Source organism: Ictidomys tridecemlineatus, chromosome 15 (genome assembly GCF_052094955.1).
Source record: "Ictidomys tridecemlineatus isolate mIctTri1 chromosome 15, mIctTri1.hap1, whole genome shotgun sequence".
NCBI lineage: Eukaryota > Metazoa > Chordata > Mammalia > Rodentia > Sciuridae > Ictidomys > Ictidomys tridecemlineatus.
In genome coordinates this window covers 33,617,935-33,642,484 of record NC_135491.1, presented here as the reverse complement: position 1 = coordinate 33,642,484, position 24,550 = coordinate 33,617,935, and the positions used below count along the sequence as shown (strand labels likewise).

Sequence of the window (24,550 nt, the reverse complement as noted above, 5' to 3'; positions counted from 1 at the left end):
TGGCTGGAAGTGAGGGAGACCTGAGCCCAGGCCCGCGGCTGCAGAGGCTGTGCCCGTCACTCTGCCCTGATGCCTTCTCATGGTTCCAGACTCTCCTGCTCTCTGCCCCTTTGCTGCTCTTAGGAATCCGTCCCCTTGGCCTCACACGCTGTCGTCCGCCGTCCTGTCTCTGCCCCAAGCCCCTTCTTGGGGCCCTCCCCAGCTCCCTCTAACCAAACTTCTCCTCCCGGCACCTCCCCACCATCGCCCTCATCTGCATTGCCACCGTGTCCTCCTCTCTGTTGACGCCGCAGTGGTGGCCAACAGATTGGTATGTTTTCCCCCAACTGCGTGGATTTTGTCAATGAAACGCTAAAAAACATTTGAGCCAAAAGTCCAAGTTATAATCCCTACCTCTCGGCACGACCCAGCCCATCCTTTTCTCCATTTGACCTCGGTTTCCTCATCTGTAAAATGGGTATACAGTAAGGTGCCACTTACATACTTCCTGATGAAGTTGGGGGAGATGGGAGAAATGGGTACTTCTTCAAAATCAAAGTAGATAATCAAGGGAAAAATACCTCAGAGCTCTAAATGTATACACATTGGCACAACTGTTTGTACTAACACAGGAGCATCCTCCTCTCACCTCCAGGGAATGGTATTCTGACAGGGGCATGAAGATTCTGTGACACTGGAGAGAAGCCAAATGGATAGTCTATTTGGCAGGACAGTGGGGGATGGGGCAGCTCTTTGGAAACTTGACAACCTCATGGGGTTGAGCAATCCCCATCTTTCCTGCCCCTTGTCCTCTGATAAGGGAATTTTGTTGAAGCCAAAACCTAACATTGAGAAAGAGCCTTCAAACCAGCTGGGACTCAGCCCTGGGGAAGCATGCTCCTGTCTCCCAGAGAGGAAAGGGCACCAGTCCTGACCTGAGAGACAAGCAGAAGGACCCTTTCACTCAATATTCATTCCTATGTTCATTCATTTTATAAATAAGTTAGTATCTGCAGTGTACCTGGGGTCAGTGCCTGGCATACAGTAGGTACTCCATAGGTGCACATTTGTCATTCACTCTTTTGCTCACTTACAGACTGGATTGCACAACTCCAGGGGTGCCATTCACAAGCACGCAGAGGCCCTGCTCATTCCTCTTTGCAACCAGATCCTGGGCCAAGTCCTTTGGGCCTCACAGATGAATAAGAATTCAGTTTCCCAGGGCCTCCAGGTAGCAGAGTTTGAGGTGTCATGAAACATAGATAACCCCAACTTAAGGTAGAAGATAAGAAATAGTACCTACCCAAAAAGGAGTAGAGGACAAGACGGAGGATCAGGAGGAGGAAGGGGAGGGAGAGGAGGAGAAGGAAGAAGGGGAGTCGGGAGGCAGAGGAGGGCCCCAGTTGCTTGAGCTCAGGAGGAGAGGCACAGTCCATCCAGGGAAGCATCAGAAGGCCTGCCCCGCCTGCAGGGGGCAGCAGTTAGCCATCCCCAAACAGCTGTCCAGGATGTGGGGCCAGGATTGCCCGCCTTCTGACTTGGTAAGAAAACTGAAAATCAAAAAGAAAAAGGAAAAAAAAAATGTGGTAGTTTTGGAGTTTTTAAAAATACAATGCAGGTCGAACAAAGGGGACATCAACCCTGGACTGAGCTGGTTTATAAGAAATAAATCGCTTCCCAGGAAGGGCTTCAGGGTAGCATTTGAACTTGACCTTGAAGGCCTGGTAAGAATTGCAGGTTGGGAGGAGAAGAAAGGCCTGCTGGGCCCAGGGAAGGGTGTGACCAAAGGCACTGGAGGGAGCCTCGCCTGGCGGGTGGACCGGGACCTTAGAGAAAACCCTTGTGGCTACCTCAGTTCACAGATTAGGAAACCGAGTCGCACCGAGTGGTGCTTTTTGGCTGCAAGGTCATAGGGGATGGGACGTGGGGGATGTGGGGGGGAGTCATCTGCAGATAAACTGTGGAGGGCCTTGAGGGCCCGGCTAAGGGATCTCGGCCTGAAGGAACACGAATGCCTCAGAGTTGACGTTCCCTCTGTGCCAGGCCCTGGGGCTGCCACGGCATTAAACCTCCACCGTAGGATTACCATCATCCCCATTTGACAGATAAGAAAACGGAGGCTTAGAGAGGCAAAGCCGCTTGCCGGGCCTCCCGGGACAGCTAGTGAGTGGCCAGGCAGGTGCTCAGACCTAGGCCTCTCTGTGCCCAAGTACTACTCTGTCCCTGGACATATTTTTAAGTTCTCTACCTCCTTGGCTCCTGCAGCTCTGTTAGGTTTTATTGACTTGAAGATCAGGTTTCCGAACTTCCTGAGCCGGTGGCCCCCGCCCCTTTTCAAACACAGCTGTCCTGGAGGGTGGGGCGGAGCAGGCTCTAAACAGGAGTTGTTTAACTAATTGCCAATTATCTCTGAATAGGGTATGGTTTCCAACAGCTGTAAGGGATTTTGGTCCCCATCCATCCCCTACTGTTGCTGGTCCTTGGAGTGTGGTAAGGTATTCTTGGCCTCTGGCTTCAAAGACAGAAGCCAGTGCTCAGCCCTTCCCGTCTCCCCCCTGTCTCGGCCCATCCTTTGGGCTGTCTGGTTGGTTGGCTTGGAAGGACCCTCTCCAGCTCTAGGAAGATAATGGGTAAAGTCTCTGTCTCTCTCTCTGTCTCTCTCTCTCTCTCTGTCTCTCTCTCTCTCTCTCTCTCTCTCTCTCTCTCTCTCTCTCTCTCAGTCCTTAGGAGGGCCCATGTCCCCCCAGGACTTTATAGCATACCCTCGTGCCCAGTAGGTTCAACATCTTCCCTGCGCTTTGCTCAAATCTGAGAACAGGCTTTGCCTCCTGCATCCCAAACTGAGCAGAAAGCTCAAAAGAAAAAAAAAAAACATCTTCTAATACAAGATGCCTGAAGACCCCAGTGAGGATGGGGGTGTCCATCGTCCCTTCTGGCTCTGTCTGCTGGATTCCTGGGAGTAGGCCAGGGGCAAACCTTTGTAAATGTTAATCTCCTTGTGCTTAAGATAGCTCGCTGCCTTTGATGTTTCCAACATGTTGACGCCCATCGCGGTGGAGGGTGTGAGGCCTAGACAGGCCAAGTGCTTGTTTTGACTGTTGTCTTCCTCCTCCGGGAGCTCGGGGATGGTATGCTCCCCTCCAGCTGAAACGCTCTTTAAAGCCAGGCGTGGGGAGAGGGCCAGAGACACTGTACACTCAGGGCCACTACACCCCCATCACCAAAACCCAAACCTCATTAGAATCATTTCCTCATGCTAGGCCGATCCATTCACACAGACAATCCTTTATTATAAACTCTTCCTGCCAATATTGCAAAGGGAAAAGGAACAGACTTTTGTTGTTTTTGTTCAATTCGTTCCTACGTGTGTCCGTTTAGGTTCTGCTAGCTGCTATAACAAACAATGCCCAAAACCGTTCGGGACTCAGATATAACAGAAATTCTCTCTGATGTCAAGTCCAAAAAAGATTGATCCCCCAGACTGGAGGTGATTTTTCTCCAAATGACGATTTGGGAAAGCAGATTGATTCCATCTTGCAATTTGGGGTTCATTTCATCTGCAGGACACGCTTCCCAGGGCCTGGGTTCCTTCCTCTCCAGCAAGTTGGAGGAGGAGAAGGAACACCCATCTTGTACCTGCCATTGGCTGGAACTAACGAAAGTCATTCCCATCATGTTGCATCGGCTCTTGCCAATTAAACAGAGGACTTCATCCGGGAGGAGCCCATGGTCATCTCTGGCTTGTGGCTGCTTCCCCTTACCAACTTCCCCACGGAAAGGGGAGCAGGAGTCCTTGGTGTACAGGCAGCCTGCGCCTCACGCGCGGCACTGAAAGGAAACTGGGGATCACAAGAGGACTGAGTCTGAAGGTGCAGTCCCCGGGTTCAGACTCTGGCTGTGCCCCTGTAAGTGATGCACTTGACCTTCCTGAGCCTTGGTCTCCTACTCTGAAAACAAAGATAATGGAGGATGAGAACAGATGACGGGAAGCAGTGTGTGTGACGTGCTCTCACACACCCCACGACTGCCAACTGAGGGCGAACCTTATAGTGTTTAATAGGAAAATATAGGAGATAGTTGGCCATTGATATGAATTTCAAGTTTCCCTTAGAGGAAAAAAAAGCATCTCCGGAGGCTGAGTAGGAAGATGGCGAGTTCGTGAGTTCAAAGCCAAAGCAACTCAGCGAGTTGCTTTTTATTTTATTACATAAAATACAAAATAGGGCTGGGGATGTGGCTCAGTGGCCGAGTGCCCCCGAGTTCACTTCCCAGTACTGCAAAAGATGAATACATAAATAAATAAAGTGGGGGAACTGGCCACCTCCAGTGTGCCTTCCATCCTGGGGACAATCAGCTCGAGGTGAATGTAGAAGGATCACTCTGAAGTCCCCTGGAGCTCCCACCACTTCCGTTTGGCCAGCTTTGCCCATGGACCTGGCCTGCCTGGCCCTCACTGGCAGGTGAATCTGAGACCCCTGAGCTTCCAAGTGTGGCATAGACTGATAATGATGTCCCCGTTCAAGCTTCGAGAGTGATTTACTCTACTTTTCTACCTTTGAAAAAGCTTAGTCATTTTCAAATCCCCTCCCCAGCAGAATCTTGTGCATTGGCTACATTAACCGTAGAAATTGCTTATTAAGGACTAAAACTGATGTACATAATATTATTACTTGTCAGTGTTTTACCTTGGCAGAGCATCATGTTATAAATACTTTGCCACAAACTTCAGAATACGGTTCGTTTTCCTAAGATAATGAAGGAGAATTTCTGGAAAGGTTTTATTCCAGAACTCAGAGCCCTGTGAATCCAATAAGATGATTAGGAAGTTGGCCTGCTGAGGCCCGTGCTGGGGGGATGAATGACTGACAGCTATAATTGATTGGCACTGGTGTGGATGCCAGGGGCACGGCTTTGTTGGGGCAGGCTGGTTATCTCCTGCCAATGTCCACTTGGATATTGCTGAGAAAGCAGGAGATGAGCAATCATGGAAGATTTTTAATGATCTGTTGACAGAGGTAAGTTAGGAAATGGAATTATAAGACAGAGAAAGTCAACAAGGAGAGACGGGAGGAAGAAGGAAGGGAGAAAAAAAAGAAAAGGGAAGGTAAAGAGGGAAAGGATGAGGAAGAACGAAAAGAAGAAGGAAAAGAGAAGAAGGTGGAGGAGAGAGAGAGCAGCAGACAGAAATAAGAATTCTGAGCAGATCAGTAAGTATAGGTAAAGGTTTGATGCTATAACAAATGACCCAGTATCTTAACGGCTTAAAGCAACAAAGGTTTATTTCTGGCTCACGGTACATATCTGCCAAACATCTGTGCTTGGTCTGTGCTTCACGTTGTCCTCAAGCTGGGACCCAGGCTGATGGAGCCTCCACCATCTGCAACATCATTATGGGAAGGAAAGAGAGAAGGTGAATTGTACACTGAATCTTCAACAGCCCACCGAGAAGTGACGGCCATCACTTCTACTTACGTTTTGTTGACAATGAATGCCACAAGCCAGGCCTCACTCAGAATGAGTGACGAAGCGCCATCTCACCACCTGCCCAGGGAAGAGAAGCTGGAATGTTTGTGAACGGCTTTAACATCTATTTCTCTGAGGGTCTCTGGGGGCTGGAAGGGATCTGTCCCTGTTGGGACTTTTTGGTTGCAAATAACAGAAGGTGACACTCAAACTCCTTCCACAAAAGGGAAGTTGACTCACGAAACCCAAGTCCAGTGGTTCCAACTGTCTTCAGGCAAAGTGTAACGCCAGGGCTCCCAGTGCCTAAGGTCTGGCCTCTTGTCATCTTCCAGCTCTGCTCAACTTCCTCCCAGGTTTCTTCCTTTTTAAAATTATTTACTGGTTTTCTATCGTCACACATGACAGCAGAATCCACTTTGATGTAAGTATCCAAGCATGGGATACCTCCTATTCTGATTAGGCTCCCGCTCTTATGGATGTCCATGGGGCGGGATTCACTGTGTTGTTTCCCTGTATGGTTCAAGTCCCATGGGAAAAGGACGCTTCCCCTTCCCTTCAATTTTAATAAAAATCCTAGGTCTCAAGTCACTGGGTCCAGTCAGGTCTTGTGTCCGTTCCTGAACCCATCTCTGTATTCAAGGGGATGGAATGTCAGCCGTGCCTAAATCACATGCCCAGCACTGGACCCAGAATTGAATTAACTTCCTCCAAAGCACAGAGAGCTGGGCACGCTGGTGTAAGCCTGTAATCCCAGCGGCTTGGGAGGCTGAGGCAGGAGGGTCACAAATTCAAGGCCAGCCTCAGCAACTTAGCAAGACCCTGTATCAAAATAAAAAAATAAAATAAAAAGGGCTGGGGATGTGACTCAGTGGTTAAGTGCCCCTGGGTTCAATCCCCTAGTATCCCCCCCAAAAAAAAAATTCCTTGAGGCTAAGACTGGGCCATAGGCCTCTGCTGATTCCTCCCGTAGAGTTGGCCTGCAGTAACCTTCTCAACCCTCACAATGATCCTATGAGACAGTGAATCACACATGACCCTTCACGTGTCCCCCTAGAATGGACTCTTCCCTATACCTGTGTCCATTTTACAGATGGAGAAACTGAATCTCAGAGCTGAACTAAATATCCCTTGGTTTCTACCTTCGGCACGGAGAGGGGCAGGGCACTGAGGCAGGGACTTTAAGCATAGACCTTTCTGTGGTCTGTAGGAAGGTGGGAAGCCAAGGGGGTGAGAGGACATAAGAGGCAGAGGGAACAGCATGTGCCAAGGCCCAGCGGTGAAATGTGAGCAGACACGGCAAATAATTTTACAGCTTTAGAGCATCCAGTTTGAAGGAGCGTGGTACTTAGGATTCTCGGGGCCCGGTATGAGAACAATAGGAGGCATGAAATGGTTTAGGTAAGGAATCTGCACCGTCACGTATGCAGTCTACCCTCAGAGGGGAAAATCAACTGCTGGGAACAGACTAGAGCTGAGAGGCCACCCAGGAGGTGAGAGGTGACAGTGGAGAGGCGACAGTGACCAAGATGTCCCTGGGGATGGAGAGGAGGTTCAAAGAAAAAAGGTTGAACCAGCAGATTTGGAAGTGGGTGTGACTCTGTGGAGAAAAGGGGGAGGGCTGGCGGGCCCTCCCACTGCTGGGTGGTGCTGCCACCCGCTGAGGTGGGTGGCCACGCGGGAGGGCGTCATGGGACCCAGCCTGACTCCGGCCACGCCGGGGAAGGTGGCCTGGAGACGTTCAAGGTCCCCACACTTGTGGTTCAATAGGAAAGGGCTGGGACTCGGGACAGGGACAGAGGCAGTTAAGGGAACCTCCCTGGTTGTGTGAGGGGGCAGGAAGTCACCACACCTGCCCAGAGGTGCCAGGTGGCTGCTGCTGCCCCCAGGAGCAGGGCGTGAGCTCCTCCCTCTCCTGCCCAGAGTCACCTGGGCCCTCGAAGTCACCCCACAGGTGGATCCTCAGGAGTCCCCAGGTAGATTCCCATGAACCCCAGGTGGGTTTTTTTGGGGGGGGGGCAGTACCAGGGATTGAACTCAAGGGACCTCGACCACCGAGCCCCACCCCAGCCCTATTTTGTGTTTTATTTAGAGACAGGGTCTCACCGTTGCTGAGGCTGGCTTTGAACTCACCATCCTCCTGCCTCAGCCTCCCGAGGTGCTGGGATTCCAGGCTTCAGGTTTTGAAGTGCCACTTTCGCTTTGTCACTCTCATGCTCTGCCACCGTCCGGCGCTCCACTGTCTCTCAGCCAACAAGGTAAAAGTGTGCAGGCGGGACGATGGGGGTCGGCTGGGAGGCAGAACCTAGGAAGAGGCCAATGTCCCAGTCCAGGGCTGGCAGAGCAGAGCCTGGAGGGCAGGAGGAGCCCTGTCACTCTGAGGGAGGTTCTGTGTGACGCCCGCCCTGGCTTCCCCTAGGCCTCTCACCAAATCGGGGACTGCTTCTCCCCCGCAGGGTCAGATGACAGGTCAGGCTGGCAACCGGCAGCCACCTCACTCCACGCCATAAATAGCTAGAAAACCAGCCCAGGCCTGAAGCAGCCAGAGCAGCAGCCTCTCCGGCTTGGTTCTGTCTAAGCACAGAAGAGGACAGTCAGACATCCTGGGCTCTTGTCTCACTGTGGCAGCCACTTAGCCCAGCGAATCTGTCAGTGCCTTAGTTTCCTCATCTGACAGAAGGTTGCAAACACAGAGCCTGTTCCACACAGGTCGACGGGGCCCTCCCGGAAAGATGGGGGTAACAACTTTAGCGCAATAACCGGCACCGTCGGGCACGGTGGCGCACACCTGTCATTCCAGAGACCCGGGAGGCTGAGGCAGGAGGATCATGAGTTCAAAGCCAGCCTCAGCAACTTAGGGAGGCACCTAGCAACGCAGAGGGACCCTGTCTCTAAGTAAAATATAAATAGGTCTGGGGATGTGGCTCAGTGGTTAAGAGCCCCTGGGTTCAATTCCTGGTACAAACAAAACAAAACAAAAAAACACCAAAAAACAGAAACAAAACAAGACCCCAAACTTAATAAGACAGATATTAATACCAAGGACAAAATAATCATTTCAGAAACAGGTTATCCCCTGCACTGTGCAATTAGCAGCTGTTAGCAAAGGAATTGGTGTTGCAATTCTCAAGTATCATTTCTTTTGACCCCCAGAGGCAGAAATTTGGGCCTTATGAATTAGAAATGTCAAAAAAAAAAAGAAAAAAGAAATTCAAGAAGTTATAAATTGTCATTTCCTCCTGCACAGAGAATTGCTGGTTATCGATGCACCGCTAGATGAACAGATGATAAAAATAATATAATCTAAACATATTCTTTATGTTTGAGGTTCTGAATGCTATTAAAAAGGAAAAGAAAAGAAAAACCGGTCCTTCTGCCACAGGTCCCTTCTTGTGTGACAGAAGTCCAGAGTGTCACCTCCAGGAGTTTTCATTATTCAGCTGTTTTGGGAATGAGTGATTGATGTAATTAAAGTTATTGGTAAAGAAAGACTCAGTTACCAAGGGACTGATGAGTCAGCAATGAGTTTAAGTAATGAAATAATGTTCCAAGGAGTGATTCCTAAAATAAGCTTTTTTTTTTTCCTTTTCTTTCTTTCTTTCTTTCTTTTTTTTTTTTTTAACTCTAGACATCTTAAACATTGACAGGTCAGCAAAAAGATGTGAAGTAGTTACAAATTGGGGAAAATACACTACACACAATTTTAGAAATTCTCAGATGAAGTCATTTTTCCATCCTATGAAACAATATTTATGGAGTCCTACTGGTTGGGAGGTACCTTTGTTCAGAGTCGGCTGCGTGCTTTGGTGGGCTTTGTGCACATGCTCTAATTTACCCTCTGAGATTGATAACTGTTATCATCCCTGCCTTACAGAGGAGGATACTGAGGTTCAGAGAGGTGAGGAACTTGCTCAGGGCTCCAGAGCTGGCTGGGAGCACAGATGGGACAGGGATCCGGGCAGGCAGGCTCTGCAGCCCACCTTGGTCACCACCTCCCGGCCTGGGCCCTGTGTTCAGAGTGATCTGGGTCCCTAATTCACCCCAAGTGACAGAGGGCAGCAGTCAGGATTTGAACCCATATCTGTCTGACTCCTGAGCTTTTTCACAAATTCTATGGGAAAGTACCAACAAATATGTTGGGTTAGGATCCATGGATTTTAAAAAATTTCTATCAATACCCAGGACACAGCGGGCTTTGGGCTCTGTGGCTACAGAGACGATCCCAGCAAGGGACCACACATGGCCCAGACAACAAAGACGGGGGCCAGAGTCGTGGAGAGGAAGATTGAAGGAGACCCTTTGGAAGGATCCAGGGGACGTGGGAGCGAGCGCGAGGGAAATGTGAAAGGAGAAAGATGTATGGAGGTTTCCAAAGTCCTCCACCAGTGGAGGCCAGGAGGAGAGGCTGATTTTGAGTGACAACGGGGAGGGTGGCTTCAGTTGGGTGCATTTTGGATCCGGGTTGCCGTGGTCCTTCCAGCTAGGGATATATATTTGGGTGGTCGCTGACGTGTTGCTCGGAGCCAGGGCGGAGGAGGGTCTGGATGCTGAGCCAGGTGCAGCTGCTGCAGGCCGAGGGGCGTGGCCGACGTGCCAGGGCACGCAGGGGAGGGCCCACCTGAATCCCCACGGGGTGGGGGGGCGAGGCATGACCTTGAGCAGCCCTAACCTGGGAACCCCTCGCCCCAACTCGTTAACAGTTAGTCTGCAGGAACGGGGAGGCCAGCAGGATGGGCACTCCCTCAGCAGCAGCAGGAGAAGAGGCACAGGGGGAGCCCGGGGGAAAGGACTCTCAAAGGGAGCTGGCAGCCACCCCCCTAAAGCCCTTTCGGCTGCCCCTAGTACCACCACCTCCAAGCTTTGCTCAGAGCTGGGGGCTCGGCCCCTCTACCCCGGCAGGACACAGGATGGGGACCCTTTCTGTTGCCAAGAAGCATCGGTTGTTGGCTTTGGCCTTGTATCCCCAAAGAGGGACCACAGGCAGGAAGGCACGGGCCAGGCATGGCAGCCCCGGTGGGACAGGAGGGACAGAGCTGGGCAGGCTTGTGAGGATCCTCCTTTTGAGTCCTGCCTCCCCAGAAGCTCAGCCTGAGGTGGGCTTTATGGGTGGGGGCGTGGGGGGATCAGGTTAGGGAAGGACAGCCTGTCCCTGACTCTGTCACCAACCTTAAGGACCTTAAGCACGTTGCTGGACTCCTGAGATCCTTAGCTTCCAGACCTACAAAAGGAGCCAAAGCGTTTTCCCAAAGTGTAGGAAGGGCGGGTCTCATGCCCCTGGGGAGGTCGAAGCAGGAGGGGTCACTTGACACCAGGAAGATGCCCTGAGCCTGGTGACCCAGCAAGACCCTGTCTCAAAAGGGAACGAAACTGGGGGTGCACACGCCCAGTGGTCGGCTGCTTGCCTAGCGCCCATGAGACCCGGGGCTCTGGCGTTGGATCCCCAGCACTGCAGAAAAAGAAAAGCTGAATCCAGAAGGTACCTGGGGGAGGGGGGCGCATGAGGTGGTTTCTGGGGGTGCAGAGACACTCATGGGGCACCCACGCTGTTCTGAGGGCCGCCTGCAAGGCAGACAGGACAGGGCAGAGGAAGGGCCAGAAGAGCCACCGAAGGCCTTCAAGTCCTCCGGGGCCAGCACGTCCACTGACTTCAGTGTTTGTTCTAATTGTCTCCTGCTACAGTCACAGTAGCACTATCCACACCCCTTTCAAAATCAGAAAATGGTGGCAAAATTTTAAGGAAAAAAAAAATTAGTTCTAAGAGTCAAAGACCCTGACAAGGAAAGGCAGGGTGGGGCCGGAGCCTGCGGCCTGGAGTCCCGGGAGCCTTCTCAGACATTCCCCCCTCCCCCAGAGGCGCTGGGGCTGGCAGGAGCCTGAGCAGATTGAAAGGGAAATGAAAAAGAAAAAGAAAAAAAATCTGCAGAGAAAAAACAACTCCACCAACCCAAACAAACCAGGGCAGTGTTTCTCCGCCACACTCCTTGTGAGAGCAGAGAGGTGGTGTTTATTCCAAATGAGCCCTTTTCTCCAACTTGCCACTCATCTGCTCTTTTATGTGATCCAGGAAAATTGGTCCTCAGCTCACCGGGAGCGTCTTTGTACATCTGGGTATTTGGAGAAAGAGTCGCCGATTACACAGGGTCTGCATTTAGGTACTGGATACAAATAGAAGGTAAAAAAAAAAAGAGACAAACAATAACAACAACAACAACAACAAAAACCCTTGTGGTTTGAATCTTAAAAAAAAAAAAAAAAAAAGAGAGACTCAGAAACAACTATGTAGTGAGTCTGATGTCGGACCCAGTTAGCCGGGAAGGTGTCTGGAACATTCTGGAAACCATGAGGGTATTCGGAATGTGGGGCTAACAGATGTCTCACTCGGCTTGAAAGATGTTGAGCTGCTAAGGGCCTGTGGGTTCCCTTGGGGACAAAGTCACTGATAGTTTACAGGAGAGGGAAAAAAAAAAATTCCCCAGCTGACGACGGTACATACAATTCAATACAAAAAAGTCAAGAAAGGGATCGAGAGGAAACAGGCTGAAATGTCAAAAAAAAAAAATATTCAAAATAAATGCATAAAAGAATCAGGGCTCAGAGCCGTGCTCCCACTCAGATCTGTCTGATAGAAGGTGCTCCGTAGAAGGACCGTCGGAGGACATTAATTCTTTGCTTACACTTGGAGAGATAATTGTGGGCAGGCACAAGTGGCTTCCAGTAGAGGAATGAGCAGATCCTCTCAGAGCGCAATTATGGAGGGAAGGAAACGCTTCCTGGCAGGGAAAGGGTCCCTGGCTGTCGGGTCTCTGGGAGAGATGGCGCACTCCTCATCTGTACTTCACACACAGTCCCGAGGAGGCCTAAGATGTTTCCCGGCCCAACCTAAAAATATCTCCCTTGACAGCCTGTCACCGCATCGGAGAGGCTGCCATTATAAATGCATCCCTCTCTGTTAAGTCGTTTTGTTTCGGGGACTTTCTCGGTGAAAATGCAGACATCCTGGAGAACTGGGCTTGGACCAGGAGGGGAGGCTCTGCCCGGGCACTCTCTGTATCTGCCTGGACCAGTCCTGTTTGCTTCCTGAGCCTCAGTGTGTCCCCTGGGAGAAGAGATGGGAAGGGAGGGGCAGCCGGGGGCAGAGGGCAGGGATTCTGTTGGCTCTGGGATTTTCCCTACATGCCTCTCATCCTGGACGGTTGGGCACCTGGTCGCCGTCCACCCAACGTGTCCGTGAGAACAGCGACTGTGAGCCAAAGGGCTTGGGGTCCCTCAGAGCATCTGCTTTCCCTGCTCCTCCCTTAATGTTTGACATCTCAGCAAATGGCCCTCCTCCTCCCCTGGGTGCTCAGGCCCCAAGCCTTGGAAGTACCCAGAACTCTCTTCCTTCTCTCATCCTCCAAAGTGTGGCCCAAACCTGGCCACTTCTCCCCACTCTCTGGCTACTGGTGGCCCAAGGCAGTGTCACCCCCCCACACACACAGGATCCTCCATCGGCCTCCCAACTGCTCCCTGATTCTACTCTGGCCCTTCCAGAATCTCAGCTCCTCCTACCTGGGAATGTCACTTGTCACTCCCATCAAGACCTCGCACTTTCTACTCCAAGTGAAATGAGCCAAAAGGTCCCCTCTGAAGTGCAAGGTGTCCCGCCATGAATTCCAAACACCTCATGAGGACCTACCAGGCTTTTTCTTGGCCTCCTCCCTTTCTGAAAGGTTCTCCTTGCTGTTGCTCAACTTGCTCCTACCTCAGGACCTTTGCATTTACGATGCCTTCTGCCTAAAACTCTCTTCTGCCAAATATCTGCATCCCTAAATTCTTTCAGATCTCAGGCTTAAGTACCACCTCCTGAGGGAGCCTTCCCAGACAATGTCACTGAAAGAGTGTACTCCTTACCCAACTTAAAATTTCTTAAAACCCTTGCCACCAGGACATGGTGATGTCATTGGCACACTCATTTGTTTAGCTTCCGCCTTTCCCTCTGAAGTGTAGGCTCCAGGAGGGCAGGGATTTGATTTTATCCATGTTGCACCATCAGCACCTGGAACCGTGCATCTGGCATAATGTAGGCGCTCAATTAACATCAGTTGGAGGAAAAGAAGGAAACCATTTAACTGGAGTTGCACTCACAAGGAGACCAGTGGAAAGCATTCCCCTGGAGAGGCCAATGCCAGGTCTCTCGGGCCTTCTGTTGCAGCAAGTCAGGATGCCTCCTGGAGGCAAAAGTAGAGTTGGTTGTTGAAAAATCTAGGGACAGTTTGAGGGGGTGCAAGGTCGGAAGGGAAGGTGTTGAATACAAAGAATCCAAGCTCACCCTTAGAGACCAGTCCAAAGGTCCCTGTGTATACATTCTAAATAACATGAGCCTGCAGACAAAGGGCTGGTGGGAGGAGCCCTGGCCTGTCCTGCAACTCACCTGAAACTGGATTCTGCTACCTAGAGGAACCCCAGGGGACCTCCACTCAGCACCCCAAAGTTCAGCCTTGAGCAGGTTCTGCCTTCTCTGGCTCCCCCACTGCCCTCCTTTAAGTCCCTGGGAGGGGTGCTAGGTAGGAATTGGGAGTGCTAAGGGACAGGCTATTCTAGCAGGATTCCCCCCCTCAAATCAGAACCCAAAGGCTCTGTCTCCCACCTCCTCCTCTTCCCCAAGTCTGGATTAGTGACCCCAGTGAGCTTCTGTCTTTAAGTTAGTGTGGCTTTAATAACTGTGTTGAAGAATGTCCACCAGCCGTGCACTGCAACCCACGTTCAGCCCAGGGGGTCCAGCCCCAGGTGAAGACAGGAGGCTCAGATGGGTAATTGGACCTGTCCCAGGACACAGAGCAAAGTAAGTTGCAAGGTCTGGGCTGAGCCACCAAGGCCCAAGCACCCACCCAGGAAGCCATATCGGCTCTACAGGACAGCCCACGCTCCTGGCTTTATGCTCCCCGGGGCTCCACGTTAAGGTCGCACTGCCATCCGAGAGGCCTTGGCTTACCTGTGGGCCTGCAGCAACCCCAGGCTGCCTCCAGGCTCCGTCAACCTGCCCGCAGGGGGCGATGGCGCGGCGCTAGAACCTGTGCCCCCATGCCTTCCTGACTCCATTCGCACTCCTTAATCTGGGGACTGGGTCCGCCAGGAGCAAGCAGTCACAGGGTCCGAGCCAGGGAAAGCGCCCAGAGCCAGCCACTTGCGGAAAGCCTTGCAGACTCTGGGGCCTGAAGGTTGAACCCCAGCTGCATCGAGCGCCGCCGCCAGGCCGCCAGGGCGGACGCGAGCTCTGAGCCGCTGTTTGATGAGCATCGGCCAATAAATTCATTAATCATCATTTTATGCCTCATCAAACCCCCTGCATGCCCCTCCATGGGAGTTACACAAATTAGCCCCTGAAAAGACAGTAATTTCAGTTTAGCGAGGTAAGTGCTTTCTGATGGGCTCCGCGCACGGAGCTCTCCTGACAAGCCAATCCATCAGCGCGTCGTTCGGGGCGCGGCCGGGACGTCCTGCCCAGCCCGGCCTCTCCCGACTCGGATCTCTCCAGCCTCGTCAGGTTGGACGCTCTCCTAGCTCAGCCTCCCGAGGCAAGTCGGGAAGGGTCTCCGCCCAGAGCGCGCCACTTTCCTCTTTCGCACACCTCCTCCGCCAGCGTCTTCTCAGGTCTCCACCTGGCGCGCTCTGACCCCCTCTCCAGCCCTTCAAGACAGATTAACTTTTCCCGGAAAAATCGAAACCCCAAATTGGGGAATGAACTGGAGGAGCAGGAGGACGCGCTAGCTCTGAACTCTGTCCCCGAGGGGGGAAAAAAAGTCGGGCAGCCCTTTCTCCTCCTAGCATCTAGCCATCCGGGTTCTGAGACCCCCTGGCGATTATTAAATTGTCGTGTGTATTAAGTACGTGCATTATTGGGGGGAGGAGGGGTTAATCCATGGAGTTCAGCCAACTCAGAAACACACCCCAGACTCCCCAGAGAAGGGGGTCTGCCCGTGTGGAGGGCAGGTCCACCTGACCATGGTGGCCAGAGAGGTGCGCCAGGTTTTCCCTCCTTGCCCTCTTGTCTTTCTTACTGAAAACGCTTCCTGGGGTGGAAGGACGACGCCTGCGGGGAGGGGAGGTGGGCTTTCCCGGTGTGACCCAAGCCTGGGGAGCTGGGTACGAAGGAGAGAGGTCCGAGCCTCAGTGGAGACGTCTGTGGCGAGGGCGGGTATGTGCCTTCTCCTTTTCCCAGCCTGGCCGCGCCAAGGTCCCGCGGGAAGCCCACCCGGCGTGCAGGGCCAGAGCCAAGGATGTCCAGGAGGAGTCGCAGCCCACGCGGAGTCGGCCGGCCAGCCCGCCACCGCTGCGGAGAGCTGGAGCGCTGAGCGACGCGCGGCTCCTTCATTAGCTTCCCCTCCACGCGGCGCTGCATGCCTCGGAAAATAAGTTAGCAAACGGGGAGCCGTTTATCTCTTTTATCTTGGGGCCTGATCCAATTAAATAAGTGCACATTTACATTTGCATCCATCAGGCGGGAGCGCTGAGAGCCTGGGGTTTGCTCGGAGCAAATAAAAGCAGATTTCACTGGGAAGTGGCGTCTGGGCGCGCTGGGCTCGTTCGGGCGCCGGAAACGAGCGCTGCCCTGCGGGCGGCCTTGGGGGACGAAGGGCTGGGAGCTTCAGCCGACAGGAGGCGGGAGACCCCCAGGGGACCCGAGGGGCAGGCCAGCGTAGGGGGTCCAGCCAAGAACGGCTGCCCTCTCCCCGAGGCCTTCTCCTGTTAGGCCATCGGGTCCCGCCTAGTACCCGGGACCCAAGTCACATTTATCGCCCCAAACGAAAAGGAGACCAGGTCTGGCCTGGTCACAAAGGGAGACCTGCAGGGCGAGTCCAGGGATAGTCCCACCAAAGCTTTGGTTAGTTTGAGGGAAAGACGGACGGCCAGGTCTCAGTTGGGCCCGAATTCTCTGTCAGACGGTGCAGCCCCAAGGGATGGGAAGCGACAGCCCGACGGTGCGCTCTGCTTACCCACGTGTCCCCGCAGCAGAGGGAGACCAGTCGACACCACCCGTTAGCACTTCCGGCCGGGTGGGCGGACGCAGGGGTAAGCGTCGCACCTCTGCCATTGAAGGTGCTTTCGAAATAGGGCTCTAAGCGATGGCGGGGTAGCTTTTGTTTTCTTTGCTTTCCCTTTTTCTATAACGTCCACCCCACGAGGGGCAAAAGCTCTTAAGAGCAAAACGGTTGCGCGGTAGCCACACCCGAGCTCCCCAAACTGCAGCTGGAACCCGACTGCGCTGCGTCCTGAGCGCCCGCGTGGACGGGCCTACAGAGGTGCCCGCGTGCGCACCTGGCGCAGAGCGGGAACGTCGCGAACAGCCTGGGCGGCGCAGCTGCGGCCCCACCCGCGGGCTATCTGGTAGCTCACATATTTCTCAGTTGTCTGATGCCAGGTTTTTGAAACAGTGCGAAGCCATGGCGGGAATCCATAGGGTTAAAGCTGTTTTAGTCATGGGCCCTGTTCCACAAATCCCCAATGCTAAGTGGGTCCTGGGGTCCAGAGCCGAGGCAACCTGGGGTGGTGAACAGCTTAAGTTTGACCAGCTCAGAGTTCAGAGCTTAAGCCCTGCTGTGGGTGGGGGCTTAGCAGGGTTTCTCTTAACTCCCCCTCTCGGAGAGCCCGGTGGCTCTGGGGGACCAGTAGGCGGCGCCCTTCCTAAACTGCATCCGCTTCGGGCTCCTTAGGAGTGCAGTCACATTCCTTTCACTTTGGGCATTTTGCAATGCGCTGTTGCGTGCCTCCACCGGATCTGGCAGCCACTTGCCCGGGACAGGTGGGCTGAAAGACAAGGCTTGCGCGGGAACCGCATTCACGACCCTCTCTCGCCTCGACCTTCCAGATCCCAAGAGCTGCGCACGTCTCGGGAATGACTGGCCCCGACAGCTTTACAAACTAGGAGGCCTCGCAGCAGGCCCCGCACCCGAGCTGGTGGAAAGACATTTAGGGGCCGGGTACCCCAGGAAGCAGGGAGCAGGAAGGAGAAAAGTCCCAACTCGCAACCTCCCAAGGTCCGCGTATGCCCCCTCGGGAATTAGTTGTAGTTACTGTCCCTTCACTCCCAAATCCCATGATCCGAAAATCGGCCCCGTACAAAGAGGTAGGGAAAGGGACCCAGCCCGTTCCTGGTTTGGCGCTGCCTCAGGGGACTGTCTACCCAGACTCCACTCAGGGATCCCACGACCCTTGTGGCTTGGGATTGATTCAGTGCCTTCTAGTCCCTAAATACCAAATGAGGCTCTCCTTGGGACCAGGAATCGGCCCAGCCAGGCGCAGGTGGCTACAGCCCCTGCAACCCAGCACCGAAGTGTCTTAGGCACTGCTTGTCGCAGCTTGAGCGTCCCAATCCAAACCTGCGAACAAACACTGATCCCCGCACACGCAAGAAGGTCCCCAATCCCCAGCCCGTGCCTCCCTCAACGACCGGAGAGGTGACAAGATTCTGGGAAGGACTTGGGGCCCTACAGACAGACAGACAACTACTTCTGGGATTAAACGTAGCCATGATTTCCTAAACGTCCGCAACCTACATCTACCTGGCAGGCCATCTCCGAACTGGAAAGTCACTAGACAGACATCAGAAAAGCCCCTGGCCATCGAAATCCTGCCCTGAAAAGGACACCCCGGACTTAAGTGAGGGCGTTTACTCCAGACAACCAGGCGGAGAAAGACCATGGACCCTGCAGAGGTCAAGGGAGGTAGGGATGTGGGCAGAGGACAGCGACTTGGGCACCAGCAGCCGAGCCCTGGGGAGTTTTGCTGCGCGGCCGGCAGGCTCCAAGTGCAGCCCCCAAGTGCAGCCCCTCGGTGGGGAGAAAGGCCGCGCGCTCCCGGGGGCGCGGTGCGGGTTCCCAGGCTGCCCGGCGGCGGGCGTTCGCAGTCTGACTTTGGAGGCCGCATCATTTGCATACACCCAGGAGCACAAGGAGGCCTGTAATTTTCTTTCTAAAATCCTTGGTCAGGGTTTAGGGCCGTTGCTTCCAAAACCCCGCAGAGTTGAAGTCGTCCTTAAACTCCCCCCTTAAGGGAAGGAGACGGGCCCATTCTTCCCACTTTTTAGGAGACAAGGTGACTCCTGGGACTGCATATTCAACAGGGGGTGAAAACCTGATTGTGAGCCAGGCTAGAGGGTGGGGGGAGGGAAGGAGGGAGGGATGAGGCGCTGGAGGCGGTGGTCGGGAAGGAGCTAGTCATCTCTGGAATTCAATTGTTTAAAAAATCATTTATAATTAAAGGGACAAAATAAAATAGGATCGTCTCATGCATATTTGATCATTCACACTTCTAGCTTTAAAATTATTTTCCCGGCGTGAATTTTCTCACTAAATGAAGCCTTCAAGTTCGACCACTCTTCGCTAAAACATCTGTACAATCGCTACTTTCAAAACTTGTTTAAATTCGAATAAACTAAAGAAGCCCCGTTGCAGGTGAAAAATGGGGGGAAAAAAAAGCAACAACTTCGGTGCAACTTTGGCTTGTGTTTAAAAAGCCGAGTAGGGTTAAAGCAATCCTGAGTAGAAATGCAAATATGTGCATTTTGATTTAGCCTAATTAAACCGGTGTTATGTGCAAACACATTCTCTCTCTACACTGAGACTTGGGTTTAATAGAGCAAATTAATTCCCCTCGCCGGGGTATGTTTTTGCTGTAACACACCCCGTCTCCCCCCACCACCAAAAATTTCCCACGGAGTGAAACACGTTGGCGGCTCCATGTCAGGCGCAAAATGGAGACTCGGGCACCCCAGCCAAGCCGGAACAGCGAGGGTTGGCTGGCCTCCGACGCTGGGTGGTGTCTCTTCCTCATTTAGATTTGAGATGCATCCTGAGTTCGCATTTTGAGATGAAATGTGCGATACTAAGACGAAAAAAAAATATAAAACCTCAAAAATACTTCTGTAGCTACTGGGCCAAAACTCTTGAATCTGAACTGGGAAAAAGTGCTAAAGCGACGACAAGCCTCATCGAGTCCACAACGGCCTCCTTATCTAGGCATAGGACCTCCAGCTTCTAAAAGCCACTTGTCCAAAAAGAGGCCCTTGGGGGAGGGTCTCCGGATTCCTTCGGGGGCTCCCCTAGCTTCCCCTCAAATGGCTGTGGCCTTCCCTGCCCCCCACCCCCTTCCTCCCACTACCGGATCTCCAACTCTGCAAAGTGCAGGCTTGAAATTCAGGACAAGTGTGACACCTACCTGTGAAAGGGGGGAACGGCCCCCTCGCCGGTCCCAAGACCCCAGCCCCAAGGCTGCTTGGGCATCCACAGGGCCCCCCGCCCCCCGAATGGTCGCGGATGGAACGTTCACTAATTTAATCAAATCCAAAGAAGAGATCAATGCCCCATATTGAAGGAGTAGAGGAGACAGTGACTTGGGAAAGCCTTCCCTTGGTATCCCCTAACGCTCCCCTCCCGCATTAGCCAGCAGCACCTTTGAAATAGTAATAAGGGCTAAATCCGGCATAAAATCGAACTCATTAGCAAAGTTCACCAGCTGATTGCTTTGCATAAAACACGACACTGATTGGAAGTAATTAGGTTAAGCGCTGGCGCTCGGGTGCTGCGTGTCTCTAGCTCGCTTTGCCATCTTTTCTCCCTTCTGGGCATACACTTGGGTCTCTTCTCCTTCCTCCAGGGTCCAATCTTCCCGGAGCAGCCCGCATCAGTGATCCAAATCCGCATGGCCCGGGCAGGGCCGGGTTCCCCCAGGCTGGGAGCCTAATTATGGCTTTCCCCATGGGGCTCTGAGGGGCTGTGGAACCTTTCATTTCCCACTTGGAAAAAAAGTTGCATTTGCACCTTTTGGACCAAGGCAATGGACAGTTTATTGAGGCTTCTAAAGAGTAATGAGTGGCTCTGATTCTGTTAAAATCTCTTTTAATTAAATATTTTGCATTTTACAAAGGCGGCTGCAGTTTCTTTTACTTTTTAAATCTAAGAGTATAACCTGTTTCCTTTCCGAAATAATACTTTAGCTCATACCCAGAAAAATCAATAGGTGTAAAAAAATTAAATTAAACTTGGTATTTTTTAAACTATGAAACAGTTTTGGGGAAAACACAAATGTATATATTTATATTACAAAAAAAATTAAATGCCTGTACAGGTGTCTTGATTTCATAATTTACTTCAAAGATATTGAATTATCAATTTAAATACAAAAATGCTACATTAAATATACAGAATAAGATTTAATACAAATCCTTTTTTAATTTTTTTCTTTTCGGTTGGTTAAGACATTTTTTTTTGTATGTGGAGATGTTTACATCTTTATGTCATCCATCTCCATAAACTATAAACTTTTGAATAGAAGGGTAGTTTATTTCTCTGTCTGTCTCTCTCTTTCTCTTGGTGATGGAAAAATAACTGCCAAGGCCATGGTTTTAATAAATTATGCAAGTCCGGGACCGACGCAGCCCGCGTTAAATGTCGGACATACCTTTCTTCAATTCATAGGGAGAGTCTTTGCACAGGTCTAGCTGAGACTGGCTCCGCAACATTTTCGGGTCTTTAGCCAAAGCGTCCGCACGGTTCAACACCGTCTGGTTTAATCCATTGAAATGAGAGCCCGGACCGGTTGTGGGACCTGGCCCGGGCCCCGGGTGGCCGTGAAGGTGTCCGAAGGAGCCATAGTTCGTGTAGCCGGGATAGAAGGGCGCGGTGTAGTAGAGAGGCCGGGACAGCACCGTCCCGCCGGGAAAAGGACACTGCGCGGAGGGCGAGCGCGACGGCGCCGGAGCCGGCGACGCGCGGCTGCCTGCCAGGGTTTGCCCGGCTACAGGCCCGGGGCACGGTGGGCACGGAGAGCCGTCGCTCCCGCCGCCCCCGTCCTTGACCTTGTCCGAGGAGGTGGCGATCTCTGCCAAAGACCATAATTTGGGCTTGGCGAGCACCGCTGGCGGCGGCGGCGGTGGCGGCGAGTGGATCACCGAGGGCCCGCCGGGACCCGGGGGCAGCTCTCCGGCGGATGGGTGCGAGCCGGGCGGCGGCGCACCCGCGGGGTAGTGAGGAGCCGGGTCCTCCGCTAGCCGCGCCGCCGCTGGCCCGGCTGGGGAGGGCCCGCCGGCGCGGGGGGGCCCGGGCAGCGAGTCGTGGCGGCCCTCGGAGGGCGGCTCCTTAAAATCCGAGTCGCTGAGACTGCCTTCGGTCTCCTTGCCGGCGGGGGTGGGCGGCCCCTGAAGCCGTTCGCAGCCCGAAGTCGCCTTCTGCTCGGCTCCTGTGGGCGAAACCCAGGCTGTCAGAAACGCAGAGGCCACGCGGCGGGGCCCCGGTTCCCGCCTGCAAAGGCAGAGACCCTGGCCCAAAACCTCCAGGCCCCGTGCGCGCCCCCTCCAGGCCCCCCATTCACTTAACCCCAGCTCCACAGATCCTTTCCCTCATCCACCAACCTGCTTCAGGGCCTTCGGGGTCGCCCTTGTCCTCGGGCTTCTGGGGCTCGTCCTCGTCATTCTTCTCCAGGTCAATGTTCTCCTCCTCCTCTTCGTCCTCGCTGCGGTTTCGCGGAGTCCACGTCATCTTGTTCTCCTTCTTGAGGCGACGGCGCGCGTTGGCGAACCAGGTGGACACCTGGGTGAGGGTCATCTTGGTGATGATGGCCAGCATGATCTTCTCGCCCTTGGTCGGGTAGGGGTTCTTGCGGTGCTCGTTGAGCCAGGCCTTGAGAGTGGCCGTGGCGTCCCTGGTGGCGTTCTTCCGGTAGGCAGGGTCCCCATACGGGTAGGAGCCCAGGGGCGCAGCGTACGGGTGGTACCCCAAGGAGCCCGCCATGCCGGGTGTGTGGTCGTAGGGAGAGCCCTGCGGGGGACAGGCAGAGAGGAGGTGAGTGTGGGCCTGGGTCTCCACGGCCAGTTGAACAACCGTAGCACACTTTGCCTACGCCCAGGGGTTTGCGGGCGAACCAGGCCCTCACTCCAGCTTCCCCTAGGGGAGGGCTGGTTGACTCAGACCCAGAAGCACACCGCCCCCCTCCTCAGAAGACAGCCGAGGCCCCAATTCCTGAATCTGGTCCTTCGGGGACCCCTGAAGCTGTCCGGACCTCGGTGCCACCCGGTCTGCCGGGGAACGACCGTGCCCTGTGCGCAGATCTGGCCTCCGCGCCCGGCCCACCATCCAGATAGAGGCCTGGGCAGGAGCAGGGACTCCCTGCTCCGCTCTGGGGCGACCTCACGTTGGGCGCACGGGGGTAGAACAAGAGAAGCCAAGGCTTGCTTTCTTTCTCTTTTAATCCACAAAGAAACGCAAAGGAAAGGCTGAGCCTTGCCTAGCACTCCCACCCTCCAGAAATGCTAACCCGAATCGAAGCCACTGCGCTTTTCCAGAAAGTGCACCCGGCCGAAAAATCCCGGATGCACCGCAGCTCGGTCGACTTTTCAGAAATTTAATACCTCCAAATCGGATTGTGAAGATAGGATTACGGATTTGCAACATTTTGGAGGATTAATTAAAGGCGAGGCCAAACACATTTGCATAGATTTAGCACGCTTCTGTTCTGATTTCGGATCTATTTCTTTTGAACTTTTCCAAAATGGCAAAACCAAAAAAATAAAATTTGCAGGGCGGCCCGGAGTTTCCGTTTGAACCAAATCCGGCTTTAATTGCAACGACCTTTCCCCTCAAAACCCTTCCCTCCACCTCAAGGATCCTAGCTAGACGCGGCTTTTCTCCGAACAACTCCTGAGCCCAAGGCCCGGACGAAGCCCAGCGAGACAATCGCCCAAGTTTGTAGGGACCGCGAAGCCTGGCGGGGGAGGTCGGCAGCGGTGCCTAGGCCCGTGTCCCCAGCAGCCCTCGCCCGTTAGCCGGGCCCCGCTGCCCTCGCCCGCGGCGGATCCCGCTCACTCACCACGTACGAGGAGAAGGCGGCGGCGGCGGCAGCCGCGGGATCGGCGCCGTATTGGAGGTGCGAGTTGTAGCCCGGCGAGGGCGCCGTGAAGGCAGTGGAGCCAGCGTAGGGAGAGAACGCAGAACCCGAAGACGAGCGGCCGAGCTCATCCGTACGGGGCCCCGAAATGACGCTGGTGCTGTATGCGGGGCACGAGTAGAGCGCCAGCGAGGCGGACGGCTGGTACAAGTAGCCCTGCGGGTAGGACATGGCCACACACGGGCATGGGGCGCGCCGCGCCGCGGCCGCCAACGAGCCGGGCGGCGCCCTGCGAGGGCGAGCGGGCGGACACCTGGCCTCTGGCTGCCCTGGGCCGCTGCTCCTCGAGCCCGGGCTCCGGGGCTCCGGCCCGCGGCGCCTCCTTGTTGGCTTCCCGCGCGCCTCCGGCTGCGACCGCCGCGCCCGCTCCTCTGCGCGCCTCGCTCGCCTCGGCTAGGCTTTTTCCCCCCTCCCCGCCCTTGCTGCTTTCTCTTTTTCCCCCCTCGCTCTTTGCACCGGGGGGCTCTGCTTTTGGCTTCGCAAAGGTCCTGCCAAGATGCTAAGTTGGAAATTGAGGATTCTGACGCCTTGTGCGCGCCCGAAGCTCCTCCTTCCTGGGGTGTAGTCGGTGGGAGGACTGGCAGGAGCCTCTGGGCGGCCACAGCCAACCCGGCCGCCAGGCGCGCCTCGCCCTCTCCCTCTTCCTCCCTGGCTCCCTCTCCCGCTCGCTGGCGTTCCCCTCGCCCCTCCCTAGCGCCCGCCTCTCCTCCGCCAACCCCCTCTCCCCCCTTTCTCTTGCCTCCCCCTTCTCCCCTCCCCGGTCTCTCCCTCTCGCTCTTTCTCCCAGACTCTCGAGCGCCGGCCCCAGGATGACAATCACATCCCGAGCGCGCCGATCTCCTCAACTTTCCTCCCTGGCTAACTCGGGGCGGAGCGGCAGTCTCGACGCTCGGCGGGCCCCGATAACGGGTCCGGCCGCTGGAAAGCACAAAGGGAACGGAGCCGCAGGCTGCTCGGGCGAACGCTCGGTGCTCTCCTCTCCTCGCTGTGAGCGGATTTCTTGTTCTCCGGGAGGCTGGGCTACGAGGTGGTTCGCCACCCACTCCCCACTGGCTTCTCCCTCAAGCCAGGGGTCCCTGGAGCGAGTTGGAGATCCGGGATTAAGGTCCCCGAGACAGCCAATGGATGCCGGCGCCCTGGGCGCAGGGAGTCCGGGATGACTGCCCCTCTGCGCTGGCAGCAGCAGAAGCAGCAG

The 24,550-nt window shown here is 54.2% G+C and overlaps 1 protein-coding gene across 4 annotated transcripts; it reads right to left on the bottom strand.

Moving 5' to 3' along the window:
• Positions 1 to 5,240: 5,240 nt before the first annotated feature.
• On the bottom strand, positions 5,241 to 23,992 carry Irx5 (iroquois homeobox 5). Of its 4 annotated transcripts, XR_013430891.1 has the most exons (5): positions 23,278 to 23,992; positions 21,824 to 22,229; positions 20,875 to 21,651; positions 5,452 to 7,744; positions 5,241 to 5,356 (listed from the first exon to the last, which is right to left on the bottom strand). XR_013430891.1 is itself a non-coding variant. In XM_078032327.1 (4 exons), exons 1-4 carry the CDS (start codon positions 23,524 to 23,526, stop codon positions 7,686 to 7,688), a joined length of 1,491 nt encoding a protein of 496 aa, XP_077888453.1. In that variant the 5' UTR covers positions 23,527 to 23,992; the 3' UTR covers positions 5,241 to 7,685. The 4 variants fall into 4 exon arrangements, 3 of the variants coding, with proteins under 3 accessions (XP_077888453.1, XP_077888455.1, XP_077888454.1); XM_078032327.1 differs by having other exon boundaries at positions 5,241 to 7,744; XM_078032329.1 differs by lacking the exon at positions 23,278 to 23,992 and adding an exon at positions 22,726 to 23,229 and having other exon boundaries at positions 5,241 to 7,744.
• Positions 23,993 to 24,550: the final 558 nt, after the last annotated feature.

Excerpts from the sequence above, each read along its gene's own strand:
- Irx5 (XM_078032327.1), bottom strand. The coding sequence starts at position 23,526 with ATGTCCTACCCGCAGGGCTACTTGTACCAGCCGTCCGCCTCGCTGGCG. Across the intron at positions 22,230-23,277 it reads CCGCCTTCTCCTCGTACGTG|GGCTCTCCCTACGACCACAC; the intron begins GTGAGTGAGCGG and ends TGTCCCCCGCAG. Across the intron at positions 7,745-20,874 it reads TCCCTATGAATTGAAGAAAG|GTTCTGCCTCCCAGCCGACC; the intron begins GTATGTCCGACA and ends GCCTCTTCCTAG.